The sequence below is a fragment of the Gorilla gorilla genome, chromosome 3, assembly GCF_029281585.2.
Source record: "Gorilla gorilla gorilla isolate KB3781 chromosome 3, NHGRI_mGorGor1-v2.1_pri, whole genome shotgun sequence".
Lineage (NCBI taxonomy): Eukaryota > Metazoa > Chordata > Mammalia > Primates > Hominidae > Gorilla > Gorilla gorilla.
This window is the reverse complement of record NC_073227.2, coordinates 195,962,437-195,988,263: the sequence shown is the minus strand read 5'-3', so window position 1 is coordinate 195,988,263 and position 25,827 is coordinate 195,962,437. Positions and strand designations below refer to the sequence as shown.

The window sequence follows — 25,827 nt, the reverse complement described above, 5'->3', positions numbered from 1 at the left end:
TAGGCCTTCTTTCTATGGCTGTTTTTAAGATTTCTCGATGTCTCTGGTTTTCAACAGTCTTACTATGACCAGGTGTGTTTTCTTTGTGTTTATCCTGTTGGAATTCAGTGAGCTGCTTGAATGGGATGATATCATTCCATACTTTTAGAAAATTCTCAGGCATTGTATGTTTTTACATAACTTTTATTCAATTCTCTTTCTTTTCCACAAATAGGTCCCTATTTTATGGGTTTTAGGCTTTTTAATATGGTGTAATTATTACTTATACTATTTTTAAATGTTTTGTTCTCTTTGTCAGTTGAGATGTTTTTCATTATCTCTTCTTCTAGTTAACTAATCCAGTATTTTTAACCATGAGGCCTATAATTCAAACAATTTACTGATTTCTTTACATATTTTGTTATCAAATATATACATAGCAAGTGAAATCTATAGAATCAAATTTTCTGGTGAAATGAATCTATCTTCCCTCATGTAATTTGTTCATTTTTCTTTCATTTTCTCTAACAGTGGGATTTTTGTGTGTGTGTTATCACCTTTTTGACTCTATAGATCATTTCTTAGCTTCTGGCTTCTTTTTTCTATCTTTGTTGTTTTTTCTTTGTGTTATTGTCCATAACTTTTTGCTTTTGCTATGTGCAGTTTTTATTGTATGCTTTATGTTCTATTTAATAAAGCAGTAGAAGCTTTAGGTGGTATTGCTTTTGACTTAGGAAGGTTCCATCTTCTGTTTTGAAAATGGGCTGAGTAACTGACAACTTCAGCATATTTTAAATTAAATTAGGCAAAAAAATGTAGTTTTAGTAAGACTCAGATACTCTACAGAATTTCTCTCAAGAGCCAGAATAACTCTATTTTCTCAGCTTTGAAATACAGTAAATGATTGATTTCTGATACTCAGAGCTTCAAATCTCAGTCCTCTAGCCTATGTCCCAAGCTTATTCAAAACCAGGTAAATGTTTTAAAGGGGAGGCAGCACATGTGCTTGAGACAAGCCTTCTTTCCATTCGATCTTTGTTTCCCAAGTACAACAGGATTATAGAAATTTCTGCCTTAAGAGCTTCACCCTGCCTCCTCGGCCTCCCTCAAAGGATGTAAACTCAACAAATGTGGCATAAGAAAAACTGATACTGAGTTTGATATCCCTTAATTTAAAATTTATCAATCTAATCTTTTCTAGGCACTAAGGGGTCTTCAGGTTTCTCTTTTCTCAATAGAGGAACTCTAACTGGGTTGGCCAAGACTGATATTTAACTTGTATTCGGAAACATCATATGTTCCAAGGAAAGAAAGTGCTGACAGTTCAGAATTGTTTTCCCTTCTCTGCAATTATGACGCCTTCTACTTTTCATTTAAATCCTCCCTCATCCATTTAAAATAATTTTTTAATTGATTTGGCATGGTATAGTTTTTCCCCTAGAAGAATCACTTGCTTTTCTAGAGTGTCAACTTGATTAGATTGAAGGATACAAAGTATTGATCCTGGGTGTGTCTGTAAGAGTGTTGCCAAAGGAGATTAACATTTGAATCTGGTTGGGAAAGGCAGAACCACCCTTAATCTGGGTGGGCACAATCTAATCAGTTGGCAGCATGGCTGGAATATAAGCAAGCAGAAAAATGTGAAAAAAGAGACTGGTTTAGCCTCCTAGCCTACATCTTTCTCCCATGCTGAATGCTTTCTGCCCTTGAACACTGGACTCCCAAGTTCTTCAGTTTTGGAATTCAGACTGGCTCTCCTTGTTCCTCAACCTCCAGACTGCCTATTGTGGGACTTTGTGAATGTACGCTTTAATACTTAATAAACTCCCATATATATGGGATACATATGTATGAGATATATATAGGAATGTACATATACATATAAAGTGGAATATATATTCCATTAGTTCTGTTCCTCTAGAGAACCCTGACTAATATAGATTTTGGTACCAGAAGTGGTTCTAGAAGAACATAATATTAAGGATGGAGTTCTTTCATTGGTTTGGAGGTTTCTGGACTTGGCTGCTTAACACGATTAGACCCAAAAATGCTCAGGACTTTACGTCTAATAGTAGGGAGAACACTGATAGTTCTTGACATGAACTGTTTAGAGCGTTATGCAAAATAAATGCATGTGGCACTCCTGATTCATCACTCGTGAGAGGCAAGGAATTTAGTGACACAATAACTTTGACCATATGTGGAGAACCAAGGAACATAATGACGTTAGTTGGTTGCTCCTAAGTTCAGTGGACAAAGTGATGAAAGAAAATGATGAACTCAGAGATTCTATCTCCCAGCTTCAGTAGGGAAAGAGCTGCAATTATGGAATAACAGACACAAGTTCTTATCATGCAAGTGGCTGACCTGCAATGAAAAGTGCATGCACAGCCTCACCAGGTGTCTACAGTTAAAGTGAGGGCATTGATTAGAAAAGAATGGGACCTTGCAACTTGGAATAAGAATGTGTAGGAGGACCCTGTTGAAGCTGTGAACACTGAGTGTAAATTCTGATGAACCCTTTTTGTCATAAGAAACATCTTCCCCATCCTCAGTAGTGGCAACATCCCCTCTCCAACCCGTGCTGGCATCAGCTTTTTCACCTTTGTCTGAGGAGATAAACTGTGTGCTGACTGAGGCAACAGTGGTGGCCTCCTCTGAGGCAGTTGCCAGGCAAGATAATGTTGATTCTCCTCAGGAGCCACTCCCAACACTCCTGTTTGCTTCTAGACCTATAACTAGACTAAAGTCCTGAAGGACCCCTAGAGGTGAGGTTAGAGTGTGACCCATGAGGAGGTGTGCTATACTCAAAAAGACCCACTTGAGTTCTCTAATTTATAGAAACAGAAACCTGGAGAACAGGCATGGGAATGGATATTAAGGGTGTGAAATAATGTTGGAAGGAACATAGAGTTGAATCAGGCTGCATTTATTAATTTGGGCCCACTAAGTTAGGACTCTGCATTTAATGTTGCAGCTTGGGGAGTTAAAAAAATTCTAATAGTTTATTTGCTTGGTTAGCTGAAATACGGATTAAAAGATCACCCACTGTGAGCAAGCTGGAAATGCCTGATCTGCCTTGGTTTAATATGCAGGAAGGGATCCAAAGGCTTAGGGAGATTGAGATGGTGGAGTGGATTAGTCACTTTAGATCTACTCATCCCAGCTGGGAGGATCCAGGAGATATACCCTTGACCGATGCCTTGTGAAATAGATTTGTGAGGACAGCACCTGCATCTTTGAAGTGCCCTGTAATTGCTCTTTTCTGTATGTCAGATCTAACAGTGGTAACTGCAGTCACTCAACTACAAAATTTAAATACAATGGGAATAAATGGATCCCGAGGTGCCAGGGGCCAAAAGGCAGCACTCAACCATCATAGGCAATGTGGGCATAGCTACCATAATGGACAGCAGAGGCAAAACAGCAATCAGAATAGTCTGACTTGTGTAGAGCTCTAGCATTGGCTAATTAACAACAGTGTTCCTAGAAGTGAAATTGATAGGAAGCTTACTGCATTCCTACTTAATTTATATAAGCAGAAAACTTCTAGGTGGAAGGGATGAAAGAGTAATTTGAATTATAGAAACAGAGAATCATGGCCTCAATCAATTTCCAGACTTGGGGTTCCTGTTTACAGACCCAGAACCCCTTGAATGAAGGGGAGTCTGGGTCCCCTTGAGGAAAGATCCCACTACATTACCGACAATTATTGCAGTGAATCTTTCTCCAATCATTTCCCAAGGAGACCTTCAGCCCTTTACCAGGGTAACTGTGCATTGTAGAATGGGAAGTGTTCAGACATTTTGAGGACTACTGGACACTGGTTCTGAGTTGACGTTGATTCTAAGGGGTCCACAAACTTCACTGTGGTCCTCCAGTTAAAGTAAGGGCTCATGGAAGCCAGGTAATTAATGGAGTTTTAGCTCAGTTCCAACTTATAGTGGGTCCAGTGGGTCCCCAGACTCATCCTGTGGTCATTTCCCCAGTGCCAGAATGCACAATTGACATAGACATACTTAGCAGCTGGCAGAACCCCCACATTGACTCCCTGACTGGTAGGGTAAGTTCTATTATAGTTGGAAAGGCCAAATGGAAGGCTTTAGAGCTTCTACCTGGAAAAATAGTAAAACAAAAACAGTAATGCATCCCTGTAGGGATTGTGGAGATTAGTGCCACCATCAAGGACTTGAAAGTCACAGGGGTGGTGATTCCCAACACATCCCCATTCAACTCCCCTATTTGGCCTGTACAGAAGACAGACGGATCTTGGAGAATGAGAGTGGATTATGGTAAGCTTAACCAAGTGGTGATTCCAATTGCAGCTGCTGTACCAAATGTGGTTTCATTGCTTGAGAAAATTAAAACATCTCCTTGCTGGGAACAAGCCCTAAGCCTGTCACAAGCAGGCCTTAAAGCAACTGGCCATAAACAGGATTTCTGCAGCAATGTGACAAGCTCGTGGTGGCTATCACACATACTGCTAGAAGTTGTTGGTTTACTGCAGCAGGGCAAGGAACACCTGGCCCGCCCAGAGCGGAAAACTGCTCAAACTACAAATAATGGCAGGAGCAGCCTGTACCTTAACAATATATTTTTGCTGCAGATAATCAGCCAGAGCCTGTTTCTCTTCTCCTCACTAAGAATGCTTTGTTTCCCGTAAGGAATACTTTTAGTTAATCTATAATCTATAGAAGCAATGCTTATCACTGCCTTGCTGTCAATAAATATGTGGGTCAAACTCTGTTCGTGGCTCTCAGCTCTGAAGGCTGTTAGCCCCGATTCTCACTTTGCACTCTATTTCTGTGTCTTTGGCTTCAATTCCTCTAGCACCACTGGGTTGGGGTCTCCACAACCGAGCTTGTCTCGGTAAGTGGCATCCAACATAGGGGCCTGAACCCGGGTTGAAGCATCGCCAGAGTGATGGTTGGAGAACGTGGAACTATGCTGGAGGACACCCAAGTACTCTTAAGCAATCTCCGTGGTAAGTAAGAAGAGGAACTCAGAAGCATCAGGGTAACAATGGGACAAGGGTTGAGCAGGCACAAGGCTTATTTGAGTCTGCTTTGGAAGCTCCTCAGAAAAGGGGGAGTGAAAGTTATCACTAGCTGACTTACACAGCTTTTTAGTGCAGTAGAGAAATATTGCCCCTGGTTTCTGGACTGAGGAACTATGAATGTAGAGGTCTGGGAAAATGTAGGCAGCACACTGAAAAAGGCATATAAGGATGGTGCTGAGGATATTCCTATAACTGTCTGGTCAGTGTGGGCTCTGGTTCGTTCAGCCTTGGAGCCTTTCCACACAGATGATGAGGAGAAGGAATCAGAGGAAGAAGGAGAGTATAACGAAGTACCAGAGCAGGTTTGCTTGCCAGCTAAAGCGGTAAAGGAGGGAGAGGTTTGTCCCTACTCCTCTGCACACCCTCATTATTTTGAAGAAAAGGAGTGGCCTGACCCTCCAGATCTTTCTTTTCCAGAGGACACTGGGCAACAAGTAGTTGCCCTAGTGACTGTTCGAGCAGCGCCTCAAGCGACCGCTCTCAGTTCTATTCAGGCAGGAATCCAGCAAGCTAGACGAGAGGGTGATATAGATGCTTGACAGTTCCCTGTTAGAATACATAGACCTGATCAGCAGGGGAATATTATAGCTACATTTGAGCCTTTTCCTTTTAAAATACTTAAATAATTTAAACAAGCTATTAATCAATATGGACCAGGTTCTCCTTTTGTAATGAGACTGTTAAAGAATGCTGCTGTCTTCAGTCAGATGACTCCTACTGACTGGGGTGCTCTTACTTGAGCTTGTCTAACTCCTGCTCAGTTCTTAACAATTTAAAACTTGGTGGGCAGAGGAAGCTTCCACTCAGGCTGCTCACAATGTCCAGGCCCAACCTCAAATTAATATAACTGCAGACCAACTTTTGGGGGTCAGCGGCTGGGCTGGTTTAGATTCACAAGAGGTCATGCAGGATGATGCCATAGAGCAGCTTAGAGCAGTGTGCATTAGAGCTTGGGAAAAAAATCACTTCAGGAGGAGAACAATGCCCTTCCTTTAGTGCTGTCAAACAGGGACCAAAAGAACCGTATGTGGATTTTATAGCTCAGTTACAGGAGTCTCTTAAAAAGGTGATTGCAGATTCAGCTGCTCAGCATATAGTGTTGCGGTTATTAGCTTTCGACAATGCCAATCCTGAGTGCCAAGCCACTCTGCGACCTATTACAGGAAAAGCACATTTAGTTGACTATATTAAAGCTTGTGATGGTATTGGAGGTAATCTGCATTAAGGCTACTCTGCTAGCCCAGGCAATGGCAGGACTGAGAGTGGGTAAAGGAAATACCCCATTTCCTGGAGCTTGTTTTAACTGTGGGAAGCATGGTCATACTAAAAAAGAATGCAGAAAAAATCAGCAAGTCAGGCCGCCAGTTGGGGGAAAAAAGAAAACTGCTGAGTCTGAAATATGTCCAAAATGTAGAAAAGGAAAACACTAGGCTAATCAGTGTCACTAAGTTTGATAAACATGGGAACCCAATTTCGGGAAATGCCATGAGGGGCCTGTCCCGGGCCCCGGTTCAAACTGTGGCATTCCCAGCTCAGGCCATTCCCTCACCCCTGTACAATGCCTGTCCCCCACCACAACTGGTAGTGCTGCAGTAGATTTATGCTGTACAAAAGCTGTGAGCCTTCTGCCTGGGGAACCTCCTCAAAAAGTGCCAACAGGAGTCTGTGGACCCTTGCCAGCAGGGACAGTAGGATTACTTCTAAGCAGGTGTAGTTTAAATTTAAAAGGGGTACAAGTGCAAATAGGAGTCATTGATTCAGATTACAATGGGGAGATTCAAATTGTTATATCTACTTCTGTTCCCTGGAAAGCAGGGCCAGGAGAGCGCATAGCACAGCTCCTGATTGTGCCATATGTGGAAATGGGGAAAAGTGAAACTAAACAGGAGGATTTGGAAGCACTAATAAACAAGGCAAAGCAGCTTATTGGGTGAATCAAATTACTGATAAACGTCCTACCTGTGAAATAACTATTCAGGGAAAAAAATTAAAGCATTGGTAGATACAGGAGCAGACATTTCAATCATTTCTCTACAGCACTGGCCATCCATGTGGCCAATTCCACCCGTTCGATTTAACATAGTTGGAGTTGGTAAAGCCCCTGAAGTATATCAAAGCGTTATATTTTGCATTGTGAAGGGCCCAATGGACAACCTGGGACCATTCAACCAATTATAACTTCTGTACCTATAAATTTATGGGCAAGAGATTTATTACAGCAATGGGGAGCACAAGTGTTAATTCCAGAACAACTATATAGCCCTCAAAGTCAACATATGATGCATGAAATGGGGTATGTCCCTGGTATGGGATGAGGAAAAAATTTACAAGGGTTAAAGAAACCACTTCAAGCAGAAGGACAGAATCCTCATCAAGGTGTAGGATATCATTTTTGATGGCAGCCATTGTTAAGCCTCCAGAACCTATATCTTTAAAATGGTTAACAGATAAGCCAATTTGGACAGAACAATGGCCACTGAGTAAAGAGAAACTGGAGGCTTTAGAGGACTTAGTTACTGAACAATTAGAAAAAGGACACGTAGCTCCAACATTTTCCCCCTGGAATTCTCCAGTCTTTGTTATTTAAAAAAAAAAAATCAGGTAAATGGAGAATGTTGACAGATCTTAGAGCCATTAATTCAGTTATACAATCTATGGGCGCTTTGCAGCCAGGATTGCCTTCTCCTGCTATGATTCCAAAAAATTGGCCTTTAATAGTCATAGATTTAAAAGACTGTTTCTTTACTATCCCTTAGCTGAGCAAGACTATGAATGGTTTGCATTTACAATTCCTGTGGTAAACAACCTGCAATCTGATAAGCATTTTCATTGGAAAATGTTGCCACAAGGCATGTTAAACAGTCCAACAATTTGTCAGACTTATGTAGGACAAGCAATTGAACCTACTCATAAAAAATTTTCAAATTGTTACATTATTCGTTATATAGATAATATCCTTTGTGCTGCCCCCACTCGGGAAATATTACTCTAATGTTATGATCACTTGCAAAACTCGATTTCTCATGCCGATTTAATTATAGCTCTTGACAAAATTCAGACTACTACCCCTTACTCCTACTTGGGGACCTTAGTAAATGGCACTACCATTGTGCCACAGAAAGTAACCATACATAGGGATCAATTGAAAACATTAAATGACTTTCAAAAATTACTAGGGGACATTAATTGGATACAATCTGCTCTAGGCATTCCTACCTATGCCATAAGTAATCTATTTTCTATCCTTATAGGAGATCCTAGTCTCACTAGCCCTCAGCAATTAAAGGAGGCTCAGGCAGAGTTACAGCTGATTGAGAAGCAAGTGCATAAAGCTCAAATAAATAGAATAGATCCAGAAAAGACTTTAGACTTGTTGATTTTTCCAACTCAGCATTCACCTACTGGTGTTATTGTTCAAGAGCAGGACTTGGTAGAATGGCGTTTTCATCCACATACTAATTCACAGACTCTAACTCCTTATTTGGATCAAATTGCTACTCTGATAGGAAATGGGAGAACTCGAATTGTTAAATTACATGAATATGACCATGGAAAAATTATTGTCCCTCTTATGAAGGCACAAATACAACAGGCCTTTATAAATAGTCTTACTTGGCAAGCCCATTTAGCTGATTTCATAGGTGTTCTTGATAATCACTTTCTGAAAACAAAAGTATTTCCATATTTGAAATTAACTAATTGGATTCTCTCTAGAATAACTAAATTTAAACCAATTGAAGGTGCTGAAAATGTTTTTACAGATGAATCTAGTAATGGTAAAGCTTCTTATTCTGGATCAAAAAGCAAAGTTTTCCAGACGCCCTATACTTCAGCCCAAAAAGCGGAGCTTGTAGCTGTAATCGAGGTGCTGACTGCTTTTGAGATGTCTGTTGATGTAATTTCTGATTCTTCATATGTGGTTCATTCTACACAGTTAGTTGAAAATGCTCAGCTACGATTCTACACAGATGAACAACTGAAGACTTTATTTACCCAATTGCAAACAGCAGTTAGGAGTACAATGCACCCTATTTACATCACTCACATTAGGGCTCATATATCTCTTCCAGGACCTTTGACTGCAGGGACTCAAGTGGCTGATCGTCTAGTTGCTACTGCATTATCTAATGCTAAACACTTTCACAATTTAACTCATGTTAACACCTCTGGTCTCAAACACAGATACAGCATAACCCGGAAATGAGCTAAAGCTATTATCCAGTAATGTCCAACTTGCCAAATGGTGCATTCCTCATCTTTTATAAGAGGAATTAATCCTCGAGGATTGGAACTTAATTCTCTTTGGCAAATGGATATCACTTATGTTCCTTCCTTTGGTTAATTGGCTTATGTACATATATGTATAGATACATTTTCTCAGTTTGGGCTCCTGTCAAATGGGAATCTTCTGCCTATGTTAAATGGCATCTTCTGAAATGCTTCACAGTCATGGGCATTCCAGATTCAGTCAAAACGGACAATGCCCCAGGCTATACTAGCCAAGCTCTAACTACATTTTTCTCTGTAAGGAATATTAAACACGTTACTGGCATCCCATATAATTCACAAGGACAAGCCATTGTGGAAAGAATGAATCCCTCCCTAAAACAGCAGTTACAAAAACAAAAAGGGGGAAACAGTGAATATGGGACTCCACATATGCAATTGAATCTAGCATTATTGACTTTAAATTTTTTGAGCCTACCTAAAGGCCAGATGCTATCAGCAGCTGAACAGCATCTACAGAAACCAGCGGCAAAGACAGAAGCAGAACAACCAGTTTGGTGGAGAGATCCAATAACATAAAGTTGGGAAATAGGTAAAATAATAACATGGGGTAGAGGTTATGCTTGTGTTTCTCCAGGCCAAAACTAGCAGCCAATTTGGATACCATCAAGACACCTGAAGCCTTATCATGAGCCAGATGCTGAGGAAGAGATTTGGGAGGCACCCCGATGACTCCCCAGTTGCAACCATGTCGAGACTGATAATGAGGCCTCTTTCCTGCTTGTAGTGGGTGATTTAAAACTTGATCTCAGTAATCATCATGTCAGTTGTTAATAATGTATGTTGTCTTCTTGTGTGAATTCTTCCTTGTATAATACTGATCATTCTATTTTAGCGGTAAGAGCCTGAGAAGGAGTATGGATACCTGTAAAGATTTCCCATCCTTGGGAAGTCTCTCCTTCTGTGCATATTATTACTGAAATTCTTCAAAAGATTTTGAGACGCACTCGGTGTTTCATTGCTATTTTAATTTTAATCATTATGTGATTGATTGCTGTCACAGCTGCTGCCATGGTAGCTGGAGTTTCTTTGCATTCCACAGTACAAACAGCAGACTATGTAAATAATTGGCAGAAAAATTCTACTCTTCTGTGGAATTCCCATCTGGGAAGTGAGGAGCACCTCTGCCCAGCCGCCCTGTCTGGGAGGTGAGGAGCGCCTCTGCCCAGCTGCCCTATCTGGGATGTGAGGAGCGCTGCTGCCCGGCCGCCACCCTATCTGGGAAGTGAGGAGCGCCTCTGCCTGGCTGCCCCATCTGGGAAGTGAGGAGCCCCTCTGCCTGGCTGCTGTGCAGTCTTCCAAGTGTGAAGTGACAGCCTTTCTGGAGGTGCACCCAACTGCTCCAAAGAGACAGCGACCATCGAGAACAGGCCATGATGATGATGGCAGTTTTGTCGAAAAGAAAAGGGGGAAATGTGGGGCAAAGAAAGAGAGCTCAGATTGTTACTGTGTCTGTGTAGAAAGAAGTAGACATAGGTGACTCCATTTTGTCCTGTACTAAGAAAAATTCTTCTGCCTTGGGATGCTGTTAATCTATAACCTTACCCCCAACCCCGTGCTCTCTGAAACATGTGCTGTGTCAACTCAGGGTTAAATGGATTAAGGGCAGTGCAAGATGTGCTTTGTTAAACAGATGCTTGAAGGCAGCATGCTCGTTAAGAGTCATCACCACTCCCTAATCTCAAGTACCCAGGGACACAAACACTGCAGAAGGCCGCAGGGACCTCTGCCTAGGAAAACCAGAGACCTTTGTTCACATGTTTATCTGCTGACCTTCTCTCCACTATTATCCTATGACCCTGCCACATGCCCCTCTCTGAGAAACACCCAAGAATGATCAATAAATACAAAAAAAAATTTTTTTTAAAAAAATTTCTACTCTGCTGTGGAATTCCCAAACTAATATAGACCTGAAACTAGCTAATCAAATCAATGATCTCCGATAAATTGTAATGTGGCTAGGAGATCGAATAAGTAGTTTAGAATATAGAATACAGCTACAATGTGACTGGAATACTTCTTATTTTTGCATTACTCCTCATTTGTATAATGAAACAGAGCATGAGTGGGAAATAATTAAGAGACATTTAAAGGGTCATACTGGAAATTTATCTTTGGATATTGCAAAACTGAAGGAACAAGTATTTCAAGCCTCTCAGGCACATCTGACGCTAATGCCAGGAACTGAAGTGTTTGAAGGAGCTGCAGATGGATTAGCAGCTATTAACTGGTCAAAACGGATCAAGACACTCAGAGGCTCTGTGATTTCAATGATGATTGTGCTTTTAATTGGTGTTGTCTTTGTGTAGTCTGCAGATGCGGATCCTAAATTCTGCAAGAAGTAGCCCACTGTGAAAAAGCTGCCTTTGCCTTTATTGCTTTGCAAAAACAGAAAGGGAGACATGCAGGGAACAATCCCTAAGCCTGTCATAAACAGGCCTTAAAGAAACTGGCCAGAAACAGGATTTCTGCAGCAATGTGACATGCTCTTGATGGCTATCACACACACTGCTAGAAGTTGTTGGTTTACTGGAGCAAGGAACACCTGGCCCACCCAGAGTGGAAAACTGCTCAAACCACAAACAACAGCAGGAGTGGCCTGTACCTTAACAATATATTTTTGCTGCAGATAATCAGCCAAAGCTTAGTTCTCTTCTCCTCACTAAGAAAGCTTTGTTTCCCGTAAGGAATGCTTTCAGTTAATCTATAATCTATAGAAGCAATGCTTATCACTGCCTTGCTATCAATAAATATGTGGGTCAAACTGTTCATGACTCTCAGCTCTGAAGGCTGTTAGCCCCCTGATTCTCACTTTGCACTCTATTTCTGTGTCTTTGTCTTCAATTCCTCTAGCGCTGCTGGGCTGGGGTCTCCACGGCTGAGCTGGTCTCAGTATCTCCTGGTACCTGATATGCAGCCATTGAATTGGCAAATTTGTTTTCTCCATTCCTGTCCAAAGCCCCACCAGAAGAAATTTGCCTTCAGTTGGCAAGGCTCACAATATACCTTTACTATTCTACCTAAGGGGTATGTCAATTCTACAGCTTTGTGTCATAATCTTATTCAGAGATACCTTGATCACTTTTCACTTCCACAAGATATCGCACTGGTCCATCACATTGGTGACATTATGCTGACTGGAGCCAGTGAGCAAGAAGTAGCAAACACACTGGACTTATTGGTGAGATATTTGCATGCCAGAGGATGGGAAATTAATCTGACTAAAATTCAGGAACCTTCTACCTCAGTAAAATTTCTAGGGGTCCAATAATGTTGGGACTGTCGAGATAATCCTTCCAGGGTGAAGGATAGGTTGCTGCATTTGGCCCCTCCTACAATCAAAAAAGAGGCACCACACCTAGTGGGCCTATTTGGATTTTGGAGGCATCACATTCCTCAGTTGGGTGTGTTACTCCAGCCCATTTATCAAGTGACCCAAAAAGCTGCAAGTTTTGAGTGGGATCCAGAACAGGAGAAGGTTCTGCAAGAGATCCAAGCTGCTGTTCAAGCTGCTCTGCCACTTGGGCCATAGGACCCCACAGATCCAGTGGTGCTTGAGGTGTCAGTGGCTGATAGGGATGCTGTTCGCAGCCTTTGGCAGGCCCCCATAGGTGAATCAGAGCAGAGGCCCATAGGATTTTGGAACAAGGCCCTGCCATCTTCTGCAGATAACTACTCTTCTTTTGAGAGACAGCTCTTGGCCTGTTACTGGGCTTTGGTGGAAATTGAATGTTTGACTATGCGTCATCAAGTCACCATGTGACCTGAACTACCTTTCATGAACTGGGTGCTTTCTGACCCATTTAGCCATAAATTAGGTCATGCACAGCAGCATTCCATTATCAATGGAAGTGGTATGTATGTGATCGGGCTCAAGCAGGTCCTGAAGGTGCAAGTAAGTTACAAGAGGAAGTGGCTTAAATGCCCATGGTCTCCACTCCTGCCACCCTGCCTTCTCTTCCCCAGCCTGCACCAATGGCCTCATGGGGAGTTATCTATGATCAGTTGAAAGAGGAAGAGAAGACTAGGGCCTGATTCACAGATGGTTCTTCATGATATGCAGGCATCACCTGAAAGTGGACAGCTCTAGCACTACAGGCCCTTTCTAGGACATCTCTGAAGGATAGACCTGAAGGGAAGTATTCCCAGTGCACAGAACTTCAAGCAATGCACCTGGTTGTGCACTCTGCATAGAAGGAGGAATGGCCAGATGTGCAATTATATACTAATTCACGGGCTGTAGCCAATGGTTTGGCTGGATGGTCTGGGACTTGGGAGAAGCATGATTGAAAAGTCGGTGACAAAGAAATTTGGGAAGAGGTATGTGGATGGAACTCACTGAGTGGTCAAAAACTGTGAAGATATTTGTATTCCATGTGAGTGCTCACCAACAGGTGACCTCAGCAGATGAGGATTTTAATGATCAAGTGGATAAGATGACTCTTTCTGTGGACACCACTCAGCCTCTTTCCCCAGCCACCCCGTCATCACCCAATGGGCCCATGAACAAAATGGCCATGGTGGTAGGGACAGAGGTTATGCATGGGCTCAGCAACATGGACTTCCACTCACCAAGGCTGATTTGGCTAAGGCCACTGCTAGGTGCCCAATTTGCCAGCAGCAGAGACCAAAACTGAGCCCTCTATTTGGCACCATTCTTCAGGGTAATCAGCTAGCTCCCTGGTGGCATGTTGATTATATTGGACCTCTTCCATCATGGGAAGAGTAGAGGTTTGCCCTCACTGGAATAGATACTTACTCCGGATATGGATTTGCCTATCCTGCACACAATGCTTCTGCCAGACTACCATCTGTGGACTCACAGAATGCCTTATCCACCATCATGGTATTCCACACAGCATTGCCTCAGACCAAGGCACTTTCTTTACAACTAAAGAAGTGTAGCAGTGGGCTCATGCTTCTGGAATTCACTGGTCTTACTGTGTTCCCCATCATCCTGAAGCAGCTGGATTGAAAGAATGGTAGAATGGCCTTTTGAAGTCACAATTACAATGCCAACTAGGTGACTATACTTTTCATGACTGGGACAAAGTTCTCCGCAAGGCTGTATATGCTCTGAATCAGCATCCGATATATGGTACTGTTTCACCCATAGGCAGGATTCATGGCTCAAGGCATCAAGGGGTGGAAGTGACACCACTCACCATTACCCATAGTGATCCACTAGCAAAATTTTTGCTCCCTGTTTCCATGACATTACGTTCTGCTGGCCTAGAGGTCTTAGTTCCAGAGGGAGGAATGCTGCCACCAGGATACACAACAATGATTCCATTAAACTGGAAGTGAAGATCACCACCTGGACACTTTGGGCTCCTCCTACTTTAAGTCAACAGGCTAAGAAGGGAGTTACAGTGTTGGCTGGGGTGATTTACCCAGACTATTAAGAGGAAATCAGTCTATTACTCCACAATGGAGGTAAGGAAGAGTATGCATGGAAAACAGGAGATCCATTAGGGCGTCTCTTAGTATTACCATGCTCTGTGATTAAGGTAAGTGGGAAACTACAACAGCCCAATCCAAGCAAGACTACAAATGACCAGACCCCACAGGAATGAAGGTTTGGGTCACTCCACCAGGGAAATTAAAAAAAAATAAAATAAAAGGACCTGCTGAGGTGCTTGCCAAAGGCAAAAGGAATACAGAATGGGTAGTAGAAGGTAGTCATCAATACCAGCCATGACCACGTGACCAGCTGCAGAAATGAGGACTGAAATTGTCATGAGTATTTCCTCTTTCTTTTGTTGAAAACATTTTTGTGCATGTATACACTTGTACTAAGAAAATATCTTCATTTTATTTCCTTTCTCATTTATCATGTGACAAGATTTATTGACTTCATATCAGCATTTAAGTATTGTTAATTTTATCTAATAGTATTTGGATTGGAGATTGGTGCGTTTCCAGTTGTACGAAGGATAGTTGTATTATTTTAGGCATAAATATGACTGTATTATTGTCTTTATTTGAAGATTATGCATGATCTCAAGAGATGTGTATGGGTTCAAGTTGACAAGGGGTGGACTTGTGATGGTTAATACTGAGGGTCAATTTGATTGGATTGAAGGATACAAAGTATTGATCCTGGGTGTGTCTGTGTGGGTGTTGCCAAAAGAGATTAACATTTGAGTCAGTGGGCTGGGAAAGGCAGACCCACCCTTAATCTGGGTTGCCACAATCTAATCAGCTGCCAGCACAGCTAGAATATATGCAGGCAGAAAAATGTGAAAAGAGAGACTGGCCTAGCCTCCCAGCCTACATCTTTCTCCTATGCTGGATGCTTCCTGCCTTCAAACATCAGACTCCAACTCCTTCAGCTTTGGAACTCGGATGGGCTTTCTTTGCTCCACAACCTGTAGATGGCCTATTGCGGAACCTTGTTATTGTGTGAGTTAATACTTAATAAACTCCCCTTTCTCTCTCTCTCTCTCTCTCTCTGTGTGTGTGTGTGTGTGTGTGTGTGTGTGTGTGTGTGTGTGTGTATTTCATTAGTTCTGTCCCTCTAGAGAACCCTAATAAACCATTTCACCATTGATGGGCACCTAGGTTGAGTCCATGTCTTTGCTGCTGTGAATAGTGCTGTGCTTCATCGCATTTTATAACCAGAGGAACCCAGAAGTTGAAAGAGAACTGTTATTATTATCCCACCTTATTTTGAGGTAAACTGTCTATAAGTTTAAGTAATTTTCCAGAGACAGTGAAGGGCAATGATAAAAAAAACCCTGAAAATTAAAAGTAAACTTTAAAAAATAAAGCATATGATGCCTTCTCACTCCTGCTTCATCCATTATATCAAGATTAGTACTAAAAAGAGCTTAGTCAGAAAAAGGGAAACCACATGAGTGATTTTGGAGGGATATAATTAAATATAAGTAGTTGGGTAAACAGCAATTGAAGAACAGAACAAGTTAAGGTAGACACCACGCTACTAATTGGCTACTAAATATGAACTACTAATTGCAAAAAAAGATTCCATTCATGAAGCTAAGTAGCAAATGGAAAAGACTGGAGTTAGCTGAACCTAGAAGATGGTAGGACTGGCCCCATGGATCTCACACTCAGAATTCTAACAATAGGTATTGCTCAGCCGGTGCTGGAGGTTTGAGACATTTGCATAGAGCTCAAGGAACTGGAATCCAGAACCCTGAGTGTAACACAGCAGACAGCAGACAATGAAGTTTTTCTGGAGTGAGTTTTAAAAAGTAGGGGGAGATTAAAATCAAGTATTGTTACCAGTGTAAAACCTATTATTCAGCAAATACTGATAAACGAAGAAAACAGATCTCCCAGATTTCTAATTTCCTATTCTTTCTCCCTGTTGCAAAACCCTATAGGATGAGGGCTGGTTTAGCAGAAATACGGTTCCTATAAAGTAGAGTGAAAAAGAAGAAAGGATTTGGAAGCTGAAAGACAACAAGTTAAAAATTGGTACACCACACATATGCCATGGCTTTTTTAGGAAATATAAAGTGGCAAGTTTTTCAGAAAAAATAAACTTTCAAATTATTTAAAACAATGAAGAGTAAGTAGAAACATACTAGGAATTATTTTTTTAATGTACCTTTTCTAGACACAGTTTTTGGAATTGGTACTGATTGCTTTTGTTTACCACTTTGGCTCCGGTAAGGTGTCACATGAGGTTTACTCTGGGAGGGTGTCACCCGAGGTTGGCTCTGGGAGGGCGTCACAGGAGGTTGACTCTGGGAAGGCGTCAACTGAGGTTGCCTCTGGGAGGGTGTCACAGGAGATTGACTCTGGGAAGGTGTCACCCGAGGTTGACTCTGGGAAGGCATCAACTGAGGTTGCCTCTGGGAGGGCATCACAGGAGGTTGACTCTGAGAAGGCATCACCCGAGGTTGACTCTGGGAGGGTGTCACAGGAGGTTGACTCTGGGAAGGCATCACCCGAGGATGACTCTGGGAAGGCGTCACAGGAGGTTGACTCTGGGAAGGCATCACCCGAGGTTGACTCTGGGAGGGTGTCACAGGAGGTTGACTCTGGGAAGGCATCACCTGAGGATGACTCTGGGAAGGCGTCACAGGAGGTTGACTCTGGGAAGGCATCACCCAAGGTTGACTCTGGGGAGGTAACTCATGAGGTCGACGCTGAATTTTTTCCTCTTCTTTTGCAGATGGAGTTTGAACATCTTGCTGCTTTTTTATTGGTTTACTTTTTTTACAAAGTCGATAAAGACAACATAATAAAATAAACAAAACAATAAGCAACAATATACACAGATAACAGAACTTCTTTTTCTTCTTTCTCTTAGGGGGTGGGCCACTGTCAACACTACCTCCATAGCCTTTTATCAGGCAGTTGGGAGGGTCCCACAGATAATTGCAATGGCAGTGATGTTTATTGTTGCAGATGCCCCTCTTGTTACAAAATGCAGGTGAGCAATTACTATTCAAGAGGGTTATATGGACACAGTGCCTGTGGATGCATATATGATCTATCCCACACTCTGTTCCATCTTTCACTTCACCAATATCAGGTCCCTTCATCCCCAAATGGTAATCAGTACTCCAGCACATTATGTCATTGAAGCGAGCCCAATGCACAGTAGTATGATCACTCAAATTGGGAATTTCTGTCACATTCTCACACTGAATTCTTCCACACTGGACATCTGAGATATTGCACTTTATATATGTAGCATTTTTGATACCACAGTGACCAACACGGTCACCTAAGGTGTTCAATTCTTTGTAGCAAGTCTCACTTGCAGTATTTGCGCCTGCACCAAAAATCCTCCTACACTGTTCATTGCGGTCATGACAGTTCTTTTCATAGCAGTAGCCCCTCTCCTTACAGGGAATTCCATCTTCCACATAAAAGTCATCTGGGCACTTATGGGAAGTACCACTGCACCACTCTGGAAGATCACATTCATTGATCTCCTTTCTACACACTTTCCCTGATGGTAGGAACTTGCAGTCTTTGCAACAAAGCCCAAAAGCACAAGTAGAACCATCAGTCAGACTGCAGTTTGACAGACAGCAGGGATCTTTTGCACAATGCTTTAAAGGTCCACAGTCACACTCTTCTCCTTCTTCAACAACACCATTCCCACAGCGCTTCACATTAAATATGTCCTTTGTGTGTACTGTTTCAAGCAAACACTTTGTCCTCTCTACAGTATATTCCCAAAAATCACCATAACTACAATTGCTAAATTTAGTTATTGGTGGGTTGCCTTCATGCATTATGCATCTAGGTTGTGAACAACGACATGTATCCTCATCATGGTTCATGCCCAAATTATGACCTAGATGATGAGCCACTGCAATTGAAAAAGTGCCCAAAGTTTTGTTCATGAAAGTAACAATTGCACAACTACGGTGTGGTGTACACATTCCTCTAAAAGCTCCTATGCCACTTAACCCTCTTAATCCTAGAGTTGTGAAAAGATGTGAGGTGTCATGTTGCATCCGGGGAGTAATGTTCTCCGACTTCCACTTGCAATACAGGTGCACAGATTTCCTTACATCATCTACTACAATGAGGTTTTTATTGGTCCAGATCTCCAAACCAAATAATAACACCTTAACACCAATGACATCCAAAATGGAATCCACTATATTAACAATAACATATAGATCCTCCAGCAACTTTGAGTCATTCTTTTCATAACGAATGTACAGATAATTATCAATGACGACTACAATTTCAACAATCCTAAAATGGATCCACCAGCCCACATAAGAACTTTGCTTCTGAGTGGAATTATCAATTTCTTCAAATTCCATTCGGCATGTTATTTCATTTTGCATAAATCCGGATCTCATGGTTGAAAATTGTTTCTCCTCACTGTCCATCTTATATACCAGATGTTCAAACGTGGTAGAAAATGCTAGGGGCTTGATTTCATAAGCAAAGTCATTTATCTGTAATATTCCTTGAAAACCCCCAAAACAGGTACTGAGGGAAACCAGGGATTCTGGGTCCCCTTCCACATAACCATGATAGTAGCAGTTATTCTGGACAAAAGGCTGGTCCTCCAGGATAGCACCCTGGTCTGTGTAGGTGAACACAGGGAGGTGTTTGGAAAACAAAAGCTTCTTGACCTTTATGTGGATAATGTGTTTCTGGCCTCCAAAGGGCAAGATATAGGAGAGCCAGCCTGGAGGTTTCATGCCTCTGGTGGTGCCAGTTATCCTCACAGGAATCACCACATCCAGAGGGCTGTGATATTGGGGGTGCTCATCCTGGATGTGTCCAGAACAGGACAGAAACACCCCAAGCCAATGCAGCAGGAGTAACATCTTCATGTTCAACAAGGCTTCAGATCACAGTGATTTTGAAGTCCCTGTTATGGAAACACTGGTCCAGAGCAGAAGTCAGGGCTGGAGTCACAGGTGGTGTGGCTCCTTCTTCTGAGCTGGTCAGTGTGTAGTGCTAATCATTAAAGATCCATCTTCTGGCAGAGTTGAACCATCAGAGCTGCAGCACTATAAGTAAAACAAAAAGCAGCATGTGGATAAGTGTACAGAAATTCTTCTTATAAGAGAATCCAGTGGGGAAGAGGAGAAAGAGAAAAAAACATGAGATAAAAGTGATTAGTGCTTTCATCAAGGAATGACTCAAAAAATTGCCTAGAATTTGCTCTGAAATATTGATAGGGAAAAGGGAATAGGGAGTGTACAGAAAATAAAACTTGGCCATACACAGATAGTTATTGAATATAAATGGTGGGAAATTGATTCACTATACAGTTATTTAAATATGTAATTATTTGCAAATATTTCCACAATAATTGAAACAAAATTTTTTAAGGGTAAGCTGAACTTATGTCTTCAATTTCTGAGACAGTTTCAATTTACACGTGTTAAATTGTTATAAGCATTAATAGATTTTCTATTCCATTTCAGATGATAAATTAGTTGAAAACACTATCTAAGAGACATTTTTAAAAACCATTCCTATGTTATTTTAAATTTTTGGTACTTACCATATACCTTTCTATGGCACAATATTTATTTAATTTTCTGTTTCTTCGCTAACTTCCTCTTCTCACTAGCCTTGTCAGCAGGAAGATCCTCAAGAGCATCATTTGCATCTTTCACAAATATTAGTGTCTCATATAATGCCTGGTTTAATTCTTTATGTAATAAATAATGGTTGACTTGAAGCTGATTATTCTTGGAGTGAAATAAGTATTACTCAAAATATGTTTACACTTTATTATGTTTTTAAAGAAGAACATTATTCAACATCTATAATAAATGCATGCTCTGGAACAAAGTTTTGTAGTTTCAGTTTTTCCTTATCCTGTGTTCTAAATACAATTTAATACTCTGAAACAAGTCAATGGACAACAACAAAAAGACTCTGAAAACTCATGGACATAGAGAATAGAAGGATGGTTAATAAAAAGAAAAATTCTGACTAGTGACCTTTGGACTTGAGGAAGGTCAGTTATCTGAGTTTCTTCTTATCTTTCATGTATATCCCAAACTGGGTGCTAGACAGATCTTTAACCCCAAACCTCCAACAGGCATAGACAAAAATAATAATAATAATAGCTAAAGAAAAGCTTTCACTTTCTGGCCAAATGACTAAGAATGGAAAAGCTCAGCAAAGACATGGGGAGGTGCTCCAGCCCCTTCTTTAGAGTCAGGGAGTCAGGACACATGTGTGTGTTGATTCACGCACAGTGGCCATTTCAGACTTGGCAGGCCCACCAAAAACACACTCCACATTCAGTGCACTGGTGGGCTGTCCATTCCACCCATATTGGCAACATCACAGCACTGGATGACTAACCTAACCGTCATTCAATAACCAGGTAACTAGCTAACTGATCTGCCTTCAGAGGCATCAGTGAAGCCCTACCTAGCTGATACAACCCTGCCGTAGAATAAGGCCAGTGAAATGGAGCCTGAATGAGCCACAGAAGTATTATTCATCAAACTTGATATTTCCTAGCCCTCTATCAAACGACATAGGAAGACCAAAGCCTCGTTGTTTTTGTTCCTTCCATCTTCAGGTGTGAAAGTGGCCCAGTGACATGAATGGCCTAGAAAGGGCCTTCTGCCCCAGATGGCACCAGCAATGATTGAGCTGAAACCCCTTCAGAATTAAAAAAGCAAAGTATAATAATATTGAAAGAGCTATCAAAATTAAACATTTTTGGAACTCAGCCCACAAAAGCACACCAGAATATATATACTCTAAACATGGAAAGGCAACTATCTTCTAAAATAGAAAGTTTAAATAGGATCAAGCATCTCCTACAGAGTGACATCAGCAAAACGGCAGAGTGGGAAGTTCTGCACCATCCTACTCCGCAGAACATATTTCAACAACAATTTGAACAAATTATCTTTGTAAGAAATTCTGAAGCTAATTGAATGACTACCACATCCTGGGAAAATGAAAAATCAGAGTTACCAAAGTTGGTAGGGAGATTCAGAACATCCTCTCAGTGGAGTCCCTGTCCCCAGTGTACTGCCATACAATCAGAAAGAGAACCTCTAGTTCCCAGCTTCACCCAGTCATTGGAAGAGATTGATTTGTGTCCAGTACTCCAAAATTTTTAAAGGGCCTTTATACACGAATTACTTCTGTCAGTTGGAGCTCTGACTGGTCTACCACAATCTAGCTTTCTGCAGAGGACGGAGATGGTGGTTTCATCTGGTGGACACCACAGACCCCACCTCCCCACAACCCAACTTCTTGGCATAGAGTAAGCAGATAAGAAATCTCAGCTTTCAGCTTCCTGCTGTGGAGGAAGAGTGCTGATCTGTGTATCTGACACTCCAACTTTTCAATGGCTGCCTGAAGATCTAGCATCTATCTAACTAGTTTTAGAGCTCGAATGAGTCTGGCACAGTCTAGACACCTGTGGGAGAATGGAGATAGGGCTTGAGCCGGTAGACAGCATAGATCTTCCCTACTTCTCAGTACATAGAGAGCAGACAAAAAATTCCAGCTCTCAGCTTTCTCCTGGGATTGGGAAGGGTGTGGAAGACTTGACTGGTGCATCCAACACCCAAATTTCTCCAGGGCTCTCCAAAGAACTGGCATCTTACTGACCAGTCTTAGAGCTCTGAGAGGCCTATCACAGTCTAGCCACCAGGGAAGAAAATAGATGGAAGCTAGTGCTGGTGGACACCATAGATACTCCCTCCTGCTCAGCACAGAGCAAGTAGAAAAAGTATCCCAAGAGTCAGCTTTCTTCTAGAGAAGAAAAGAATTGATCATGAGCCCAGCACCCAACCTCTCCAGGACTACACAAAGAACTGGTATGAGACTTGCCACTCTTGGATCTCTGATGGGTCTGGTACAGTCTAGACACCTGGGATAAAAGATTAATAGAAATGGTAGTTTGGACTGGTTGATACAATAGTTTCCCACCCCAGGTCAGCACAGAGGAGTAGACAAAAATCACACCTGCTTCTTTTCATGGAGGGAGAGAGAGAGTTATTAGAAGGACTAGAATCTCTGGCTTTGCTGGTTGGTGGAGGTTTCCTCCTACACAAGGCTAGTCTGTAAAGACTGAGAGATGACCTTCTGTGTCTAATGTGCAAATATCAACACAGATAACTAAGGAAAATGTAGAAACAGGCAAAGATGTTCCAAACAAAGAAAGAAGAGATAAATCTTCAGAAACCAACCCTAATGAAACATCATTATATGATTTACTTCATTTAGAATGCAAAATATGATATAAAGATGTTTATGGAGGTCAAGAGAACAATGCAGGAAAAAAGTTAGAATTTCAACAAAGCCATAGAAAATATTTTTAAAGTACCAAAACAGAAATCTTGAAGCTGAGGAATTCAATAACTGAATTAAATTATTTAATAGAGAGCTTCAACAATGGACTAGGCGAAGCAGAAGAAACAATCAGTGAACTTGAAAACATATCATTGGAAATGATTCAGTCAGTAGAGTAAAAAGAACAAAAATGAGTGGAGAAAACTTAAGAAACTGATAAGACCTCTTCAAGGACACCAACATAAGCATTAAGGAAGTGTCAGAGGAAGAGAAGGGGCCAGAAAGCCTATTTAAAGAAATAATGGCTGAACACTTCCCAAATCTGAGGAAGGCAATAGACATTCAGATCCATGAAGCCCAAAAGTTCCCAAATAAGATGAACTCAAACAAATCAACATTGAGACACATTGTAATCACATTGTAAAAAGTCAAAAACAAAGTGTATTTTGAGATAAAGAGAAAAGTAACTTGTCACATAAAAGAAAATGTCCATGAAACTATCTGTGAATTTTTCAGCAGAAACCTTGCAGGCCAGAGGGAGTGGGATGATACATTCAAAGTTCTAAAAGAAAAGAAACTGCCAACCAAGAACACTATACCTGGCCTTTAATAGTGGAGGAGAGATAAAGACCACTTAAAATAAACAAAATCTGAGAGAGATCATCACCAATAGTATATTACCTGTCTTAGAAAAAATGCTAAAAGGAGTTCTTCAAGTTGAAATGATGGGATACTAAACAGCAACACCATAGCATAAGAAAGTATGAAACTTGACAATAAAGGTAAGTATAGGGACAGATACAGATATTGCATTACTGCAATAGTGGTGTATAAATGACTATTATTTTTTTATTCATTACAAATATGTTATTGTATATATTTAAGGTATGCAACATGATGTTTTCATATACATATACATAGTGAAATGATTACTACAGTAATAATGACTTTTAATTCTAGTATAAAAGTCAAAAGACAAAAGTATTAAAAAAAGAAATAAAATATGTTAAAAGAGACACAATATGAATGGATGTAAATTGCAGCAACAATAAAATAAAGTGTGGGGTAGGGTGTTAGAGCTCCTGTGTGTGACTGCAGAGATTATTCTAGAGTTTCTGTGTGCTATTGAACTTATCAGCTTGAAATAGACTATTAAGCAGTTTTTAAAATAAGGACAAACAAAATTCATAAATGTTAGCTAGATAAAGAAAAAAAGAAGACTCAATATCAGAAATGAAAGAGGCAACATTACTACAGATGCCACAGAAATAAAATGGATCATAAGATAACACTATGAAAGGGATTTTCGTGGAATGTTTTGGCAACAATATAGATTTTAATACTACCATAGCATGTTTATTTTTCTTTTAGCTTTTCTATTAGTTTCCTATGGCTGCTGTAAAGAATTACCACAATCTCAGTGTCTTTAAGCAACACAAATGTATTACCTTATAGTTCTGTAGTTCTGGAGGCTGAAATGAGTTTCATTGGCCAAAACGAAAGTGTCAGCAGGACTGAGTTTCTTTTTGGAGGTTAAAAGGGAAAAACCTGTTTCTCATTCCTTTCCAGCTTCTAGAAGCCACCCACATTAATGGCTCATAGACTTATTCCTTCAATTTTCAAGGGTGGTTTGAGGTAGCAGGTCAAATCATTCTCATATCACTTCATTTTGACTCTGCCTCTTCTGTTTCCCTCCTTCACTTATAAGAACCTTTGGAATTGCATTGGACTCACGGTATAATACAGGGAAATCTCCCTATTTTAGGGTCATCTGATTCGCAACCTTGATTCCATCTGCAACCTTAATTCACCTTACCATGTAAATTGGAATCTTTGTCGGTTTCAGGGATTAGGACAGGAACATTTCTGGGAGACAATTATTCCACCCACTTCATCCTCTTTATTGTGTTCATCTTCCTAATAACAAATCCTATTGTCTTTTAATCTGTGTATATTCTCTTTTTGTGAATTTTTCTTCCAGGAATGTAGGGTCCACATTTTTTTTTCTTGTACCTATCAAGGTGTTGTAATATAAACATGGTGTCACTTACAGTCAGTGAGGATGTGAGGAGACAGGTGCCTCCTAATACAGAATATAGAATGATAAATCAAACCCCACACTGCAGAGAAAATGTGGCAATATGGTCAAGATCCAGAGTTTCCTTTTAAGAAATTATTCCAGAGTAATATTAAGTAATTTAATCAAATATTTATGGGAAAAATATCATAGCATTATTTATAATAGTAAAAACGTAAAGAATTCTCAACTTTGGGTAAATAAATTAATGATATTTCATTTTTATATGGAAAAGTAATTAGTGTAAATTATATTTTCAAAGGATATTAACTGACACATCAAAATACTTGGTGTTTATTTTGAAATGTAAAAGCATGATAAAAATAACTAACCTAATTTTAACTTTAAAAAATTATGTTGGTATAGCATTCTTTTATGCATGTACATTACTATAAATATTCCTATATTTTTACTCACTTATTTTATATAGTTTACTGTGAAGTACACACAAATATTAACATTGGTTTTCCCTGGAATTGTGAGTTTAATTGTTACTTGTATTTTCTTTCTAAGGCCTTCCTCTAAACATTTTTTTCAAATACATATAAATTCAGTTTATAATCATAAAAAAGATATTTTTTAAGTGAAGGCATTGAAAATAGGTTCAATTTTAATTCATTTTAGTAGTTAGGATTCTGACATCCTATGTAGAAGTTTTTTTTAATTTTTACTTTGTTTTTGGTTC

The 25,827-nt window shown here is 40.6% G+C and overlaps 1 protein-coding gene across 4 annotated transcripts in view; it reads right to left on the bottom strand.

Moving 5' to 3' along the window:
• The window catches only part of ADAM29 (ADAM metallopeptidase domain 29), a 100,609-nt gene that overhangs the window by 23,676 nt on the left and 51,106 nt on the right, over positions 1–25,827 (bottom strand). For 3 of the 4 annotated variants that reach the window (XM_019024979.4, XM_055384460.2, XM_019024980.4), the window contains one exon: positions 16,879–19,794. The exons of the other annotated variant lie outside the window; for it this stretch is intronic. In XM_019024979.4, coding sequence (XP_018880524.3) covers positions 16,888–19,614 — 2,727 coding nt within the window. In that variant the 5' untranslated portion in view covers positions 19,615–19,794 and the 3' untranslated portion in view covers positions 16,879–16,887. Of the gene's footprint in view, positions 1–16,878; positions 19,795–25,827 lie in introns of those variants that run through there. 4 annotated transcript variants of the gene reach the window in all.